General features: G+C 46.3%; 1 protein-coding gene and 1 long non-coding RNA gene across 3 annotated transcripts in view; both read left to right on the top strand.

The window, feature by feature from the left end:
• LOC115162991 (rho GTPase-activating protein 35) overlaps window positions 1–14707 on the top strand; it is an 85513-nt gene extending 70806 nt beyond the window's left edge. For both annotated transcript variants that reach the window (XM_029714547.1, XM_029714548.1), the window contains exons 4-7: window positions 3590–3667; window positions 7357–7488; window positions 9951–10056; window positions 10409–14707. In XM_029714547.1, the coding sequence (XP_029570407.1) occupies window positions 3590–3667; window positions 7357–7488; window positions 9951–10056; window positions 10409–10856 (764 nt within the window). In that variant the 3' untranslated portion in view covers window positions 10857–14707. The remainder of the gene's footprint in view (window positions 1–3589; window positions 3668–7356; window positions 7489–9950; window positions 10057–10408) is intronic.
• On the top strand, window positions 4611–6169 carry LOC115162994 (uncharacterized). The gene is made up of 2 exons (XR_003869673.1): window positions 4611–5186; window positions 5238–6169. It is a non-coding gene; the product is annotated as an uncharacterized LOC115162994 (long non-coding RNA).
• Window positions 14708–15309: the final 602 nt, after the last annotated feature.

The raw sequence follows: 15309 nt of genomic DNA on the forward strand, positions 1-15309 counted from the left end.
GGACGGTCCTGGAGACTGGCGCAGCCAGGAGTCGTCAGGCTAGGTAGTAATTACACCAGATAGGACAGACTGACCCTAGCCCCCCGGCACATAGACTATTGCAGCATAGATACTGAGACGGGGGGTTCGGGAGGCACTGTGGCTCCATCCGACGCTACGCCCGGACAGAGGGAGGTGTATACCAAACATTAGGAACACCTGCCCCCCAGAACAGCCTCAATTTGCCAGGGCATTGACTCTGCAAGGTGTCGAAAGAATTCCACACGGATGCTGGCCCATGTTGACTCCAATGCTTCCCACAGTCGCATCAAGTTTGCTGGACGTCCTTTGGGTGGTGGACCATTCTTGATACCCACTAGAAACTGTCGAGCGTGAAAAATCCAGTAGCGTTGCAGTTCTTGACACAATCTGGCTGTTGCGGTGACCGTATTACCGCCACACCGGCGGTCACAAGTCATGAAGGCAGTCAAATTCACGGTAATTAGGCTTCTCTAAGTTCTGAAGCTGCTGATAGTCATTAGTAGCCTACCAAACTTGCTAACTATCTGGTACTCATCACTCTAATGTCCCTCTAATCACTCTGACGTCAATGCAAATGTATTTGAAAATCTAATCAAACACCTCATGAGAGCCCATGTTGCGCACCATTTATGTAGGCTATGCACTTGCGAGCTAAAACAGAGGGAGAGCGACTAATAAAAAGAGGAGGATCCCATCAGCTTCTATAGGCTAGGCCTAACATATTTATTTCTCAACTTTCCTAATATTAAGCACATTGCTTATATTTACAACAGGAGAATAGCCTACCTGGCTGGCATGAAAATGAACCACGGGGAAAAGCGTCCTCCATTCGCTATTTAAGTGCATAGATGACATGTTTCAATACAGGTGCATGATAATGGTCCATTCTAAATCAAAACAAATGTGGCACATATATTATTTAGTACATGTAAAGAGAAGATTAAATCAAGAATAGTCTGATGGGTGACAATATTAGCCTGTCACTTGTGAATGATATATTATCACTTGTGAATGATGCGATAAGAAACTATGCCTTTTTTTTTGCGACTTGTTCAAATCATAGCCGCACACCTCATGTAGGCTGGCCCATAGGCCAATGTTTTAATAAGGTTTGTATCACAACTAAAGTGGCCAAATAACTTCTTAAAATTAAGCACATTAATCCGCTTTACAAGGGGTGTAGAGCCTAATTGGCATATATAACCAGCGAGTGAGTTTCAAGTTTTAGAAATTTATACCATGAAAATGCATGCATAATTTGCGGTCACTTTTGATAATGCTGTTTTCCGCTAATGGAACGTTCACGCTTATAGCCTACTACCATGTACGCATTGCTGTGCTTATAATGTGAATAAATAGCCTAATAGTTTATCAACATTTTAAACTAAACTTTCTAATCTGTTGCGTCAGCCCCATTGCCTAAAAAAGTTTTTTTTAAGCTAGTGGTTGTATTAATTTGGGATCTATCGCATCCCACAACTGTCCCAGACTGTTTGGAATAATTATTTATTGCACAGAATAGGATAGGGACTTTTGTACTATGGGGTATAGTAGATTGACATTAGCTAGTGCTTTTGCTTTTTGTTAGGCCTACTCATCTTGTTGGCTGACGAAAAGTAAATGTGAACAGTTCATTCAATATCTTCAATACGCAGCTCGGAATTGGATAAGGACGCGCTCAGTTGCGTCCCCCGATGTGTCTGTCTTCACTTGTAGCCTGTGAGAAAGACTTGATCACGTGACGGAGAGCCGTGGGAGTGAGAGATGCTTCGGATTGCGCAGCACACTCAGGGAGAAGGGCACAACGCAGCACTCCGGGCCGCAAAAGACATGGATTATTTTAGGGTGACATTACAGCCACAAAGGGGATACCGCGTGAAATTCGAGGAATTATCAAGTGCTTGTTAAATTGTGAATGATAGACTATTGGAGTGTGTACAGCCTGTGCAAAAAAACAAAGCAGAGCTCATCCCTTTCAAGTTACTTTTTTTCAAATCATCATTAGTCTCATCATGCAGCCTTACAATGTATTAGATCCTCCTCTTTTTAATAGAGGCCATCAAACCTCTCATTTCTCACGCAATTGCATAGCATACCCTATAGAAATGTTGAGCAACTTTGGGCTATAGAAACACTTATTTCATTCCATGCATCAAGCAGCTATGAGGAGCTGTCTCTCGCTGCGCAACAGGTGATCCTATTCCGCTCAAACTCTGAATGACAGGGCTCTAATTAAGTGTTTGATTGATTTGATTGTATTTGCATTGATGTCAGAGTGATTAGAGGGACAATAGAGCCCTGAGTACCAGGCCATTAACGACAGGCCATTAGCGACTGGCCGTTAGCCAGTTTGGTAGGCTACTAATGACCAGCAGCAGCATCAGAGCGGAGTTTTGGAGAAGACTAGTTACCCGTGACTCCAGCGGTCACGCGGAATTTGATTGCGGTCGTGACTCGTGACTCTGTTCATGCCTCGGGACTGCCGGTGTGGCGGTAACCATAACAGCCCTACGCCAGGGTCGTGGGTCCGGTTCCTGCTGGGGCCACTAATGCGAAAGTGTTTGCACTCACTGTTGTAAGTCGCTTTGGATAAAAGCCTCTGCTAAATGGCATGTATTATTATGTAGTATATCTCTTCCTCCTCTCCTTTTGTTATTCTCTTCTATTTCTCTCTTCCTCCACGCACTCCATGTCTCCCCTCCGTTTCCCTCTGTCTCCCTCCTCCCCCCTCTATCTCTCTCCATCCCTTGTTCCCCTGGAGTCTGGCTAGAAAAGCTTTTGTGGATAATTGATCAGCAGAAGGAGGGGATCGATGCCGCTCGTCTTGACAGAGAGCCTCCTTTCCTACCATCTCTCCCTGTGTCTGGATTTGTCTTTGTCTCCCTCCCTCCTTGTCTTCCTCCCTCCCTCTCTCTCACTCTCTCTCACTCACTGTCTGTCCACACCCTTGTCCTCTCCATGTCTGTGGTAAAGGCATGGATTGCAGAGAGAGGAGAAGATGATGAGCAAAGAGGGGAGGAGAAAGAGAGGGATGATGAACAAATGGGACCAGAGTTCATTAAGTCATGTTTATGGATCTTGAACTATAGAAGCCCCACCGGAACACTTTCTGCTAGCCTGCACTGATGCTTTATAAGTTTCATTGATAGTGCTTATGTTCTGTCTCGGTGGGGGGGGGGGGGGGGGGGGGGGGGGGGGGGGGGGGGGGGGGACACAAGGCCAGGCCACCAATGGTCTCCACTGTCATTACTACACAATCTCTGCATAGAACACTGCTTCTAACAGCACTCTCTATTGGAAGTCCTTACACAGAGGCTATAGGAGGACTTGTGTTGTTGTTGATGTCTGTGTGTGTGTGTTCTGACTGTGAGTTGGATGGATGAAAAATGTTATGCTAATAGTAAAGTGTACTGTTGTGGATAAAGTGTACTGAATCTCTCTTCTCTCCGCTTTTTTTCTCTCTCATCTCTCTCTCGATCCTCTCTCTCGCTGCTCTCTCTCTCTTGCTGCTCTCTCTCTCTCGCTGCTCTCTCTCTCTCTCTCCTGTCTCCTCTCTCTCTTCTCTCAGGTATCACTACTGAAGGGATCTACAGGGTGAGTGGAAACAAGTCAGAGATGGAGAGCATGCAGAGGCAGTTTGACCAGGGTGAGACACCAGAACCTCTCTTTTGACCGTAGACATTGAATACAAAACCCACACACACCAACAATAGAAATTGTTAACAGTATGTTACAAATTACACTCTGTGGCCAGTTTATTAGGTACACCTACATCTCGTTCACGAAGATGGTTTGCTCCTACAGACAGTGAGTCACGTGGCCGTGGCTTGCTATATAAAGCAGGCAGACATCGAGGCATTCAGTTACTGTTTGATTGAATGTTAGAATGGGCAAAACAAGTGACCTCAGTGACTGAGTGTGGTATGTATCTCAGAAATGGCCATCCTCCTGGGCTTTTCACACACGACAGTGTCTAGGGCAGGGTTTCCCAAACTCGGTCCTCGGGACCCCAAGGGTTGCACGCTTAAGTTTTTTGCCCTAGCACAAGCTGATTCAAATAATCAACTAGTCATCAAGTTTTGATCATTTGAATCAGCTGTGTAAGTGCTAGGCTAAAAAAACGAAACGTGCAACCCTGCACGCTGGTCTAGGGTTACTGAGAATGACGCGCCAAACAGAAAACATCCAGTCAGGGGCAGTCCTGTGGGTGAAAACAGCTCGTTGATGATAGGTCGAAGGAGAATGGCAAGAATCTTGCAAACTAACAAGCAGGCCACAGGCAACTAACGGCGCAGTACAACAGTGGTGTGCAGAACGCCATTTCGTAAACGCACAACTCAGCGGTCCTTGTCACCGATGAGCTATTGCAGCAGACGACCACACCGGGTTCCACTCCTATCAGCTAAAAACAAGAAGAAGCTGCTCCAGTGGGCACGTGATCACCAACACTGGACAATTGAGGAGTGGAAAAACATTGTCTTGTCCGACGAATCCTGGTTCCTGTTGCGTCATGCTGATGGCAGAGTCAGGATTTGGCGTAAGCAGCATGAGTCCATGGTCCCATCCTGGTGTAATGGTGTGGGAAATTGAGCAATGTTTCCATGCCCCGAAGAATTCAGGTTGTTCTGGAGGAAAAAGGGGGGACTGACCCGGTACTTGATGGGTGTACCTAGTACACTGGCCACTGAGTGTAATTATTGTAGGGTTGTCAGACCCCATGCCACCTGTAGTCAGTGTCTACATGTACACATACTGACCTATGCACACACACAAACTCACCAATACACAGAAACACACTCCCATACCTAGGCACAAACAGGCCACAGCGGTGCAGTGTTAGTGTGTTGTATCTATCCAGAAGCCTGTTGTCCAATGGATTCACCTAATTAACCTGGGAGCATCTGTAGCATTGATCTACAGGAAGGAGAGGCCTTCCTCCGTAGCGTAGCTTCTGTGTGTGTGTCCATGAGTATGTGTGGTGTGGGCCGTTAATTACCTCCAGATTGGTTTGGTTAATGAAGCATGCTTGCTGGTATATACCACTGCACATACCACTGCACATCAGTAAGGCTGAATCCAGGCTGAGGTAATCAGAAGCGAAGTCCTGTGTCCAATCGATCAGGACGCTAGACCAAGGTGACAATACAATTACACCTACAGCACAGGTAGACCATAGCCACCAATCAGCTATTACCTAGCCACCCCTTATAGCACAGGTAGACCATAGCCACAAATCAGCTATTACCTAGCCACCCCTTACAGCACAGGTAGACCATAGCCACAAATCAGCTATTACCTAGCCACCCCTTACAGCACAGGTAACCCATAGCCACAAATCAGCTATTACCTAGCCACCCCTTACAGCACAGGTAACCCATAGCCACCAATCAGCTATTACCTAGCCACCCCTTACAGCACAGGTAACCCATAGCCACAAATCAGCTATTACCTAGCCACCCCTTACAGCACAGGTAACCCATAGCCACAAATCAACTATTACCTAGCCACCCCTCACAGCACAGGTAACCCATAGCCACAAATCAGCTATTACCTAGCCACCCCTTACAGCACAGGTAACCCATAGCCACAAATCAACTATTACCTAGCCACCCCTTACAGCACAGGTAACCCATAGCCACAAATCAGCTATCACCTAGCCACCCCTTACAGCACAGGTAACCCATAGCGATAGAACCACACACCTGTTGTGTTGGAGGGCCCTAAAGCCCAGTTCAGACAAGACGGTTTTATGCAGTTATGGAATTAAGTTTTCTTGATCCGAACCGTCTAGTTTTAGAACGTCTCATGTCGGTTGTTGGAGGCTCAACATGTCAGATCTTAGCTAAAGACTTGGGGTGAGACAGATCCGTTTAGCCAATCAGAGAGCAGTGTGCTGACGTTCTGCGTTTAGCCAGGCAGACTGCTAGCTAGTTATTTTGCTGCTGTTAGTGAGCCCAGCTTGCTGATATTTATCTCACAAGTCACAAAATGTGCCCTGTTTCTGGTGCATGTATTTCATGATACTCGTTTTCTACAACAGCGTGCTACGACAAGTGGAAACGTTGTATCTTCCCTGTAGCTCAGTTGGTAGAGCATGGTGTTTACAACACCAGGGTTGTGGGTTCGATTCCCACGGGGGGCCAGCACAGAAAAAAAAATGTATGATATGTATGAAATTGTATGAAATGTATGCATTCACTACTGTAAGTCGCTCTGGATAAGAGCGTCTGCTAAATGACTAAAATGTAAAAAATGTAAATGTATCAAAGTTGTATCGAGTCATTGAGTCACTGTTACCATGGAAACAGTCTCAACCGCTCGTCTCCTCTTCTTGGTCTGAATGCCCTGTCTTTAGTCGGCTGTTCTTCAACACAAAATTCTAAAACTGGCTAGTTTTGTCTCGTCTCTCCTTATGTCGGCTGTTGTATCTGAACCGGGCTTTAGGAGCACTGAGATCTGGAGCTCACGCTGAGGCCTGGTCTGGAAACCGGTCTGAACCGTAGAGCACTAGGCATTACTGGGTCAGAACTGACTTGGGACCAGTGTTATCACTGAATCTGGTCTGTTATGTTCACCACGGGTCCTCTTTTCCTCCACTCTTTTTTTCCCCCATCTCTTTTTCATTCTTCCTTGCTATCCCCTCACCATCGCTGTCTATCTAACTCTCTTCCACTGTCAATCCCCCCCCCCATTCTATTTCCCCCATCTCCCTAGATCTCTTTCTCTACGTTTGTCATAGATAGGAGAGAGTAATCCGAGAAGGGTTTTTAATAGTCTCATTTTCTTATCCTTCTCCCCCTCTCACACTCTTTCTCTTTCTCTGTGTTTTGTACAACAAGCCTGTGTCAGCAGGGCAGGGGTCACCTGTGATTACTCTTGGTTTATAGTTTTAATCATCAGTTTGCTTCTGGTGCTGAGAACTTTGTTCCCAGTCTCTCCCATGTGGTCCTTTATACTGAGCTGCCACACTGAATAATGGAGACTCACTGAGGAGCTGGAGACAATTGGGTGCAGTTCCTTCTAACGGGATAAGCAGTGATCTGCATTTCCCGTTATACAGAACTTTGGTTGTGTTGGGGTTTTGTTTATGTTGGGGTTTGTTTATTCAGGTATTTCAGTCTATCACGAGGTGGGATGATACTATAGCAGTAAAACGAATGAGTTTAAGGCAGACTTTTGTGTGTGTGTGTGTGTGTGTGCGTTCGAGTGTGTGTGTGTTTCATATTGTTGTCTCTTGCAGATCATATCCTACATCAGGGGTCTCTTCCATGTCTTATTCTAACGAATCCCCTCTCTCTGTCTCTGTCTCTCCCTCACTCTCTGTCTCCCTGCTAGACCATAACCTGGACCTGGTGGAGAAGGACTTCACTATCAACACGGTGGCCGGGGCCATGAAGGCCTTCTTCTCTGAGCTTCCTGAACCACTGGTGCCCTACAGTCATCAGATTGAACTGGTGGAGGCCTTCAGTAAGACATGGGGCTGGGCTGGGGAGAGAGGGGGTGGGGAGAGGGGGGCTGGGGAGAGAATGGATTAGGGTTGTCCTTGCTTAACCTAATTGGTCTCTATGAAGAAACCAGTGCCGTTTAAGATGGAGGACACTTTTTTTATGAGCATGGCCTTATTTCTATTACAGCATACTGGATAACTGTCATTCATATTCCATTCACCCAGCTCAATGTAACATCAATAGGTTTAGGCTACTACATGATACAACATTTTTCCCTATACCCATCATGAGGTTGCTACAACCTATGAATGAAAGTTTACAACGTAGGTACACAGGTCGAGAAACATTTGAGTAATCAAGGTAACAGACGTTGACACATTCAATCCCGCCTTGCACACTCTTGCCTGCATCTAGCTGATCTAGAGTGCAAACATTAGTCCAACTCTTGTAAACAAGAGTACCTGTTGGACATATTCAGGTACGTTTATCCCAGTTTCATTCCGTTTGCTTCCGTTTAAGAAACATTTTTTCAACAGAATCGGTGGGAAGAATACACCCCTGATCACACGCAAACACAGTTCACTTTCATAGCAGCCACATACAAACAGCATGATCCCATTGATCGCTGTATAATTCCTGCTCGCATCTACCTGCCTTCCTCCTCTCACATTTTCCCTTCGCTTGTGGACTTCAGTGCACAAACACATCAGCAGTCTGTGGCCAGGAGAAAAAACCTTTCCAAGCCAAACCGCCAACCACTCCACACAGCGGCCTACATTGTTGTCACCATATTAACGTAGTGGTCAACATAGCTACTAGAACTAACACATTTGTAAACTCGCTACTGTCATGCAGTACAGTGTACAGTCAACAGCAAGCAGTTTATCAGTTACACCGGTGGGCCCCGGTGGCAATACATTAATAAAACCAAAAGCTTACCTTGACTTGGACGAGTTCCAGTGTTGGATAGCTATAGCCAGCTATCTAACAGTTTCCCTCTGTTTGAGCCGGTTGTTTGTTTAGGCTAATCTAGCTAGCTGCATTCACTCGCTAAGTAAGTGAAAAGAAATACAACTAAATATAGCTATCTCTCTCTTGCTTCTCCTTCATTTTTTAATAAATTAATTTGTTCAAAACTATTCAACTATTGTCTTTCTCTCTCTTTGAGTCAACTACATTTTATGCAGTGCTAGCTAGCTGTAGTTATGATTTGAGTACTAGATTCATTCTCTGATCCTTTGATTGGGTGGACAACATGTAAATTCATGATGCAAGAGCTCTGATAGGTTGGAGGATGTCTTCTGGAAGTTGTCATAATTACTGTGTAAGTCTATGGAAGGGGGTGAGAACCGCGAGCCTCCTAGGTTTTGTACTGAAGTCAATGCACCCAGAGGAGGACGGAAGCAAGCTGTCCTCCGGGTACACCACAGTACCCTATAGAGTGCTGTTGATGCTACTGTAGACCTTCAAAATAGTGTGTTTTAATACATTATTTGGTGACGCGAATATATTTAGTATAGTTTTATCTAAAAATAATCACTTAATGTTTCACTATTTTATTTTTATGAAATTCACTGAGTAGGATGGTCCTCCCCTTTCCTCTTTGAGGAGCCTCCAATGGAAGACGCATACATTTCCAGTGAAGAAAGACAAACACAATGATACAGAATGTCAGATTAACAAGTGCACTTCTTTCCACTCCCATTCTGTCACTCCCATTACGTTTTGTAATCCGTCGTGGTGGAGATTTAAGGTGTAGCGTCGCGGCCCAGAGATGTACCTGTACTCTGGAGGCCGGCCGTCACTCAGTGAGCGGATTGTGTATGCGAGGCCCTTGAGCCGTGACAAAGCCCTGACGAAACCCTGCAGCCTGCAGCAGGAGAGAGACACTACACACACTGTTTAAAGAGTAGTTAAAAAAGAAACGCTTACAGGGTGGATTGCAGAACTCTGTGTATGACTGTAGACTGCAGAAGAAGTGAACACAGCTGGGTTTTGAAGGAGCTGGAAAACATGTGAAAGTGTGTGTGTGTGTGTGTGTGTGTGTGTGTGTGTGTGTGTGTGTGTGTGTGTGTGTGTGTGTGTGTGTGTGTGTGTGTGTGTGTGTGTGTGTGTGTGTGTGTGTGTGACTCCATCTGCCTCGCTCACATGGAGACACACAAGACAGGTTGTGTTGGAGTGCTGATATCAGCATGTCTGACTCACTCCTACCGTTGGGCTCAGCACACCCAGAGGACCTGTGTGTGTTCATGTGTGTTTGGGTTTATAACTGTGTGTGTGTGATCACTGGTATGCTTTGTTAAGTCAACGCTGACTCTCAGCTGCGATTTCAGTTTGTGTCAGTGTGTGCCATGCTTCCCCCCCTCCCTGTCCCTGCATGTGTGGGACCTTCCTCTGGTTGTGTGTGTGTGTGCGTGTGTGTGCATTCATGTGCTTTCATTCTTTCTCTCTAACCTCTCCTGTCTCCTGTTGCCGAATCAGAGATCAACGACAGGGATCAGCGGGTTCACGCCATGAAGGACATCCTGCGCCGCTTCCCCAGGGAGAACTACGACGTCTTCAAATACGTCATCAACCACTTGAACAAGTGAGTGGCTTAGGTGACAGCTGTGACAGCCACGCTGACTACAGTAACAGTCGTCCACCCTGCGACCTTTGACCTTCCACCCTTGCCTGCTACACCCCTGGCTCCAATGAGTCAGCTTTAAATTCAGTCGGGGCACGAACCCGGCAGTTTAGATTTCTAGATGATGTCACTTTATGATTTCTTGAACAATTTACATTGTGTTTTCTCTCTCTCTCCCTGTCTGTCTCTCCCTTAACCCTCTTTTCCTCTCTCTTTCTCTCTCTCTCTCTCTCTTTCTCTCTCTCTCTCTCTCTCTCTCTCTCTCTCTCTCTCTCTCTCTCTCTCTCTCTCTCTCTCTCTCTCTCTCCCCCAGGGTGAGCCAGAATAACCGTTTGAACCTGATGACCAGTGAGAATCTGTCCATCTGTTTTTGGCCCACTCTGATGCGGCCCGACTTCACCACCATGGACGCCCTGACGGCCACGCGGACCTACCAGACAATCATCGAGTCCTTCATCCACCAGTGTGCTTTCTTCTTCTACAATCAGCCCCTGTCTGACACCCCTAGCGGGCACGCCTCCCCCACTGCCACCCTCTCCTCCCACGGGGGAACCTCGGCCTACTCCTCCTTGGCCTACAGCTCTCCCTCCCTCACACCTGCCCCGGCCCCTTACGTTATGCCCGCCACGCCGCCCGTCATCCCCCACTACGGGATGCCCCATACCCAGATGTCCCCGCCACACACCCCCCAGTCCCCCATCCAGGCCCTGCTGCCCCCCCTGCACCCCCATCACCCCCCCACGGAACAACACATGCTGTAAGCCAGGGATGGAAGGAAAGAAAGAGATTAGCGAGGGAGAGATGCAGAGAGTTTGAGATTCAGAGGGAGGTATGAGGGAGCGGTGAGAGAAGAACGTAAGTGGGAGAGATTTTGAAGGGGTGGTGAGAAATATGGAGGGATAGAGAAGAGAGTGAGTTTTAGGGACAGGGAAAGCAAAAGAAGATGAGCAGGTGAGTGAGATGCAGTACATATAGGGAAAAACTGTTGGGAGAGGGGGTTATCCAACCCCCATTGCGTTTAAAGATATACACACACACACACACACATGACGCAGGGGAGGGGGTGGGAAAGAGGAACTTTTGAGCCACAAGAGCCACGACTTGTCCTCCCATACCACTGTAGTCTCTTGACTCTTCTCTCTTCTCTACCACTTCTGTCCCCTTCTCCACTGCCTTAGAGAGTACCTTCCCCTCCAACACACACTCTGCTGCCCTCCCACTGGAGCCTCGCCCGGACACCCCTGTATCGCCAGCCCGTGTCATTTGGGCTCAGTGAGGGAGTAACACCCAGGGAAACACCATGTGTCATGTCCCTCCCCAAACATAAAAAAACCTTCAGAACTTCTGACCGTAGCTAGGCAGGGTGTCTTTGGGGGAAGTGTGCGAAGAACATGAACTATATGGACCTTCTAGCTGGACTCTAAAACCACTCCCCAGTGCCCCACCTTCCTCGCCTCACCGCGACGGGACTGTGGATTGCCAGCGACTGCCCTGTCCCACCCCAGGTTGATCCTGGGTCAATGTGGAGGGAGGACCTAACCAGTAGCTTCTCAGCGTTTATTTGACCATTGTTGCCAGGAAATGGACTAGAGGCAGGCGTCACCTCTCCCACGTGGACCAGCTTCCACTTCAATAGACTCATTCCTAAACCCCCACCCCCTCCGCTTCAGTGTCCGGTACAACCAGAGATAACGCCAAGAACAAGTCTCAACTAACTGGATCTGCAGGGAGGCTGGAGCACAGAAGTTTGGGTGATCCCACACCCTCGGCATCTTGGGAGACCTCCTCCGTTCCTTTCTCTCTTCTCTGACCCCATGCCCCCGAGCCTCCAGGCAACGTTGGAAGACTGCTGTTTTTCTTTTGATTGAAGAGGATATCTTTACTCCCATTTCTTCCTGATGTTTAATGTTGTTCCACCCATCCTTTCTCTTTCCCTCCTATGCTTCCATTTTGATTTTCAAACTGTGGATCAGTTTTGGAGAGTGTTCCGTTGATGACTGACCGATTAGAATGCACTCTCACACAGCAAGTCCCTCCTGCCAGATGTCCATGCTTACTTCTCATTGGCCCTTCTGCTTTCTGTGAAGGGCGGGAATAACTGGCAGGGAGAATTAGGAGGGATAAGGATAGGGATTGGCAAGGGGTGGGATTCAGGGATGCACTTTACGGACTCTGAAAAGCATTTAGGGCTCTTCGACACGGAATGCAGAGAGGAACAGCCACAACGATTCCCTTAAGGATCTCAGGAGGCATTGGGAAGTGGTGGCAGGGATTTCCCTCTTCCTCCTGTTACCCATGAGGGGTTTGGAAGCCTGGAGAGACATGGGAGCATGACCTGTGTGTGTGTGTGTGTGTGTGTGTGTGTGTGTGTGTGTGTGTGTGTGTGTGTGTGTGTGTGTGTGTGTGTGTGTGTGTGTGTGTGTGTGTGTGTGTGTGTGTGTGCGCACATGCTTCTAATATGGTAGAGAGCAGGATAATCATTAGTGTAGAGCTCTCTGAAGTTTATTGAGATTGAGGGACTGCAGAGCACTTTTGGGAGCCTCTTTAGTGAGAAGTGCGACAACACTTTCTCACCACGTCTAATGCGTTGTGAAGTCATGTAGCCACCTCTCTGAGAACACACCACTGCCATCTGGTGGACAACATAGTTACTGCAGCTATGACCTCACCCACCACTGCATGGGCGGAACACTACCCCCCCTCCTTGTGTGTAACAGATTTTTTTACATGCATAATCCCCCATATTTATCTATTGAATGTCAAGTCAAATGGACATATTGAGCCCAATAGGAATTCTTTGTATATAACATAGATGGAGAGTCTATACTATGAAAGCCATTTGAACTGCATTGAGATTAGCCTGTGGATGATCATATCTGTTGTGTTACTAGGCTGCCAGCACTTTGCTACAGATATATACTCTCCAGAGTGTGGTGTTGAGGAAGTGTATGACAACATAGATGTTCATGTCAGCTGTCCATGATGCAGACAGTCCAGCGACTAGTCTAGTGTCCAGCTGTGCAACTGCTAGTTGGCAGTACTTGGTGATGTGTAGTCATGTGTTTTTGTACTGAGGCTGGCTCAGGATAGCTGTTCACATCCATTCAGCTGAGTGTGACCGGGAGCACACGAAGGAAAGGAGATGAGGAAGCAAGTTTAGAGTATTGAAACACAGCCAATGGTGTTGATAGTCCCTCAGTGCCATCCTATGTTTATTGGTATCCCACTTCCTGGTTGGCACCACTTGGTATCCCTGCCCTCTTTTGACACGACTTTGTTCCCTCGTCCAGAGAGACGCTCCGGGATGGAGCAGAACAGACAGTCTATTCATCTGTGTTGATGACTGCGGAATTCCATGGTTCTGTCTGTGGTTGTCATAGAAACCTGTTTGATCGTTAGTGCGTGTGTGTGTGTGTGTGTCCGCACACATTAGAAAGAGTGAAACCAAGGTCATGTAATTTGTTTCATTTTGACCATCGGCTTTACACACTCATGCCTGTCTCCACGTCTCTCCAGCTCCCATTGTCTTGACTGACAGGCCTCCCTGCAAATCACTGAAGTTATACCCTGACGCCGACACAATGACCTCCTGTCGGTATACACTACCTATATGACATGTTGGCTTGTCTGTGTTAGGGACTGATGTCATTTGAGCTGTCAGTAGTAGCCAGACGTCAGTGTAACTCAACCCTAAAGAAAGACCATGTCGCTTACAGTGGAGACTGCATTTATCCTCACGGTCATTACCCCACTTAATGTAACCTGGACCTGACCACAGTTATCCCCTTAGCTAGCTATAGGTTTACTTTTCACAGATGGAGAGTGAGTGAGTGAGTGAGCGAGAGAGAACGAGAGCGAGAGAGATGTGAATGGGATCATTATTTGGGAGATGGAGGGGGGGGGGCAAACTTTGGTACTTTTGAATGCCGGTCAGTGGAATTCCCTGTGTATATCAATGTGTTAATACTGAACAGACTGTGAGGCAGCCAAAGACTGTGCAAAAAAAATGGGTGGGGGAGAGAGGAAGCAAAGCGACAAATGGAGAGGGAAAAAAAACAATCGTATTAAAAATGTGACTTTGGTTCTGCGATCTAATGTGGCTGCGTCGCTTTACTTTTTCATTTATTCTTTGCAACAATGGTGACAGGTGGTCTGTTAAGTTAAAATGAGAAACAAGCAAACTATATTCAAATGGTTGTTTATTTGTATGTTAGGGGGTCTAACACTTTGCCCTTTAGTCAATGGTGATAGAATTGTTTTTCTTTTTCTTTTAATAATTAAAAAAACAAACAAAAAAATGTTTTTTAACAATTTTGTGAATGGTGAAGAGACCAGCCCAGTATATAGTGCATGATTTTTGCCCAGGCAAGCGAGGGGGCTCGACCACTCTCAGTATTTAAGACAAGAAGATAAAAAATGTAATGATGGAAAACAATTGAACCTGTATAAAAGATTGAAAAAAAATGTAAAAAAGTAAACTGAAAAAATACATCAACACAAAAAAATGCTGTCATTATTTGCTAAGAGTATGGTAATTTGTCTCAATAGGAATGGTGTATACAGCAAGGCCTTACATGACCTGTATTATAGTTAATAAATCAATCTTGTAAAACCTGCCTCCTGTCTGTCTGTGCAAACCCGCCGACTCATCAAAACCATCCACGGCTTTCTGGAAATGAATGAACGAATGAATGAAAGGAATTAATACAACTTATTTCCACAGAAAGATTGGCTACTCCAAGAATGAAATTCAGAAAACTGCCCAATGTCGAGTTCGCTGGAGAAGCCGGCGTCATTGATGGCCTATGCTCCTCATGGGGCGTTGGGCCTGAGTAAGTAGTTTTCTACAGTTGACAGGTGTTTAATCATTATTAACTTTTAGTGTAGTCAAGTGACTTTTCCCAATGAAAACTGCCTAGAACACTAGAATAGCTTAAATATTTACTTTACTATTTATATTTTTTGACAACTTTTACTTTTACTTCACTGCATTCATTAAGAAAATTATGTACTTTTTACGCCATACGTTTTCCCTGACACCCAAGAGTACTCGTTACATTTTGAATACTTAGCAGGACAGGAAAATGGTCCAATTCACACACTTATCAACAGATCACCCTGGTCATCTCTACTGCCTCTGATCTGTCAGACTCACGAAACACACATGCTTCGTTTGTAAATGATGTGTTGGAGTGTGCCCCTGGCTAGCCGTAA

This window comes from Salmo trutta, chromosome 26 (genome assembly GCF_901001165.1).
Source record: "Salmo trutta chromosome 26, fSalTru1.1, whole genome shotgun sequence".
Classification (NCBI taxonomy): domain Eukaryota; kingdom Metazoa; phylum Chordata; class Actinopteri; order Salmoniformes; family Salmonidae; genus Salmo; species Salmo trutta.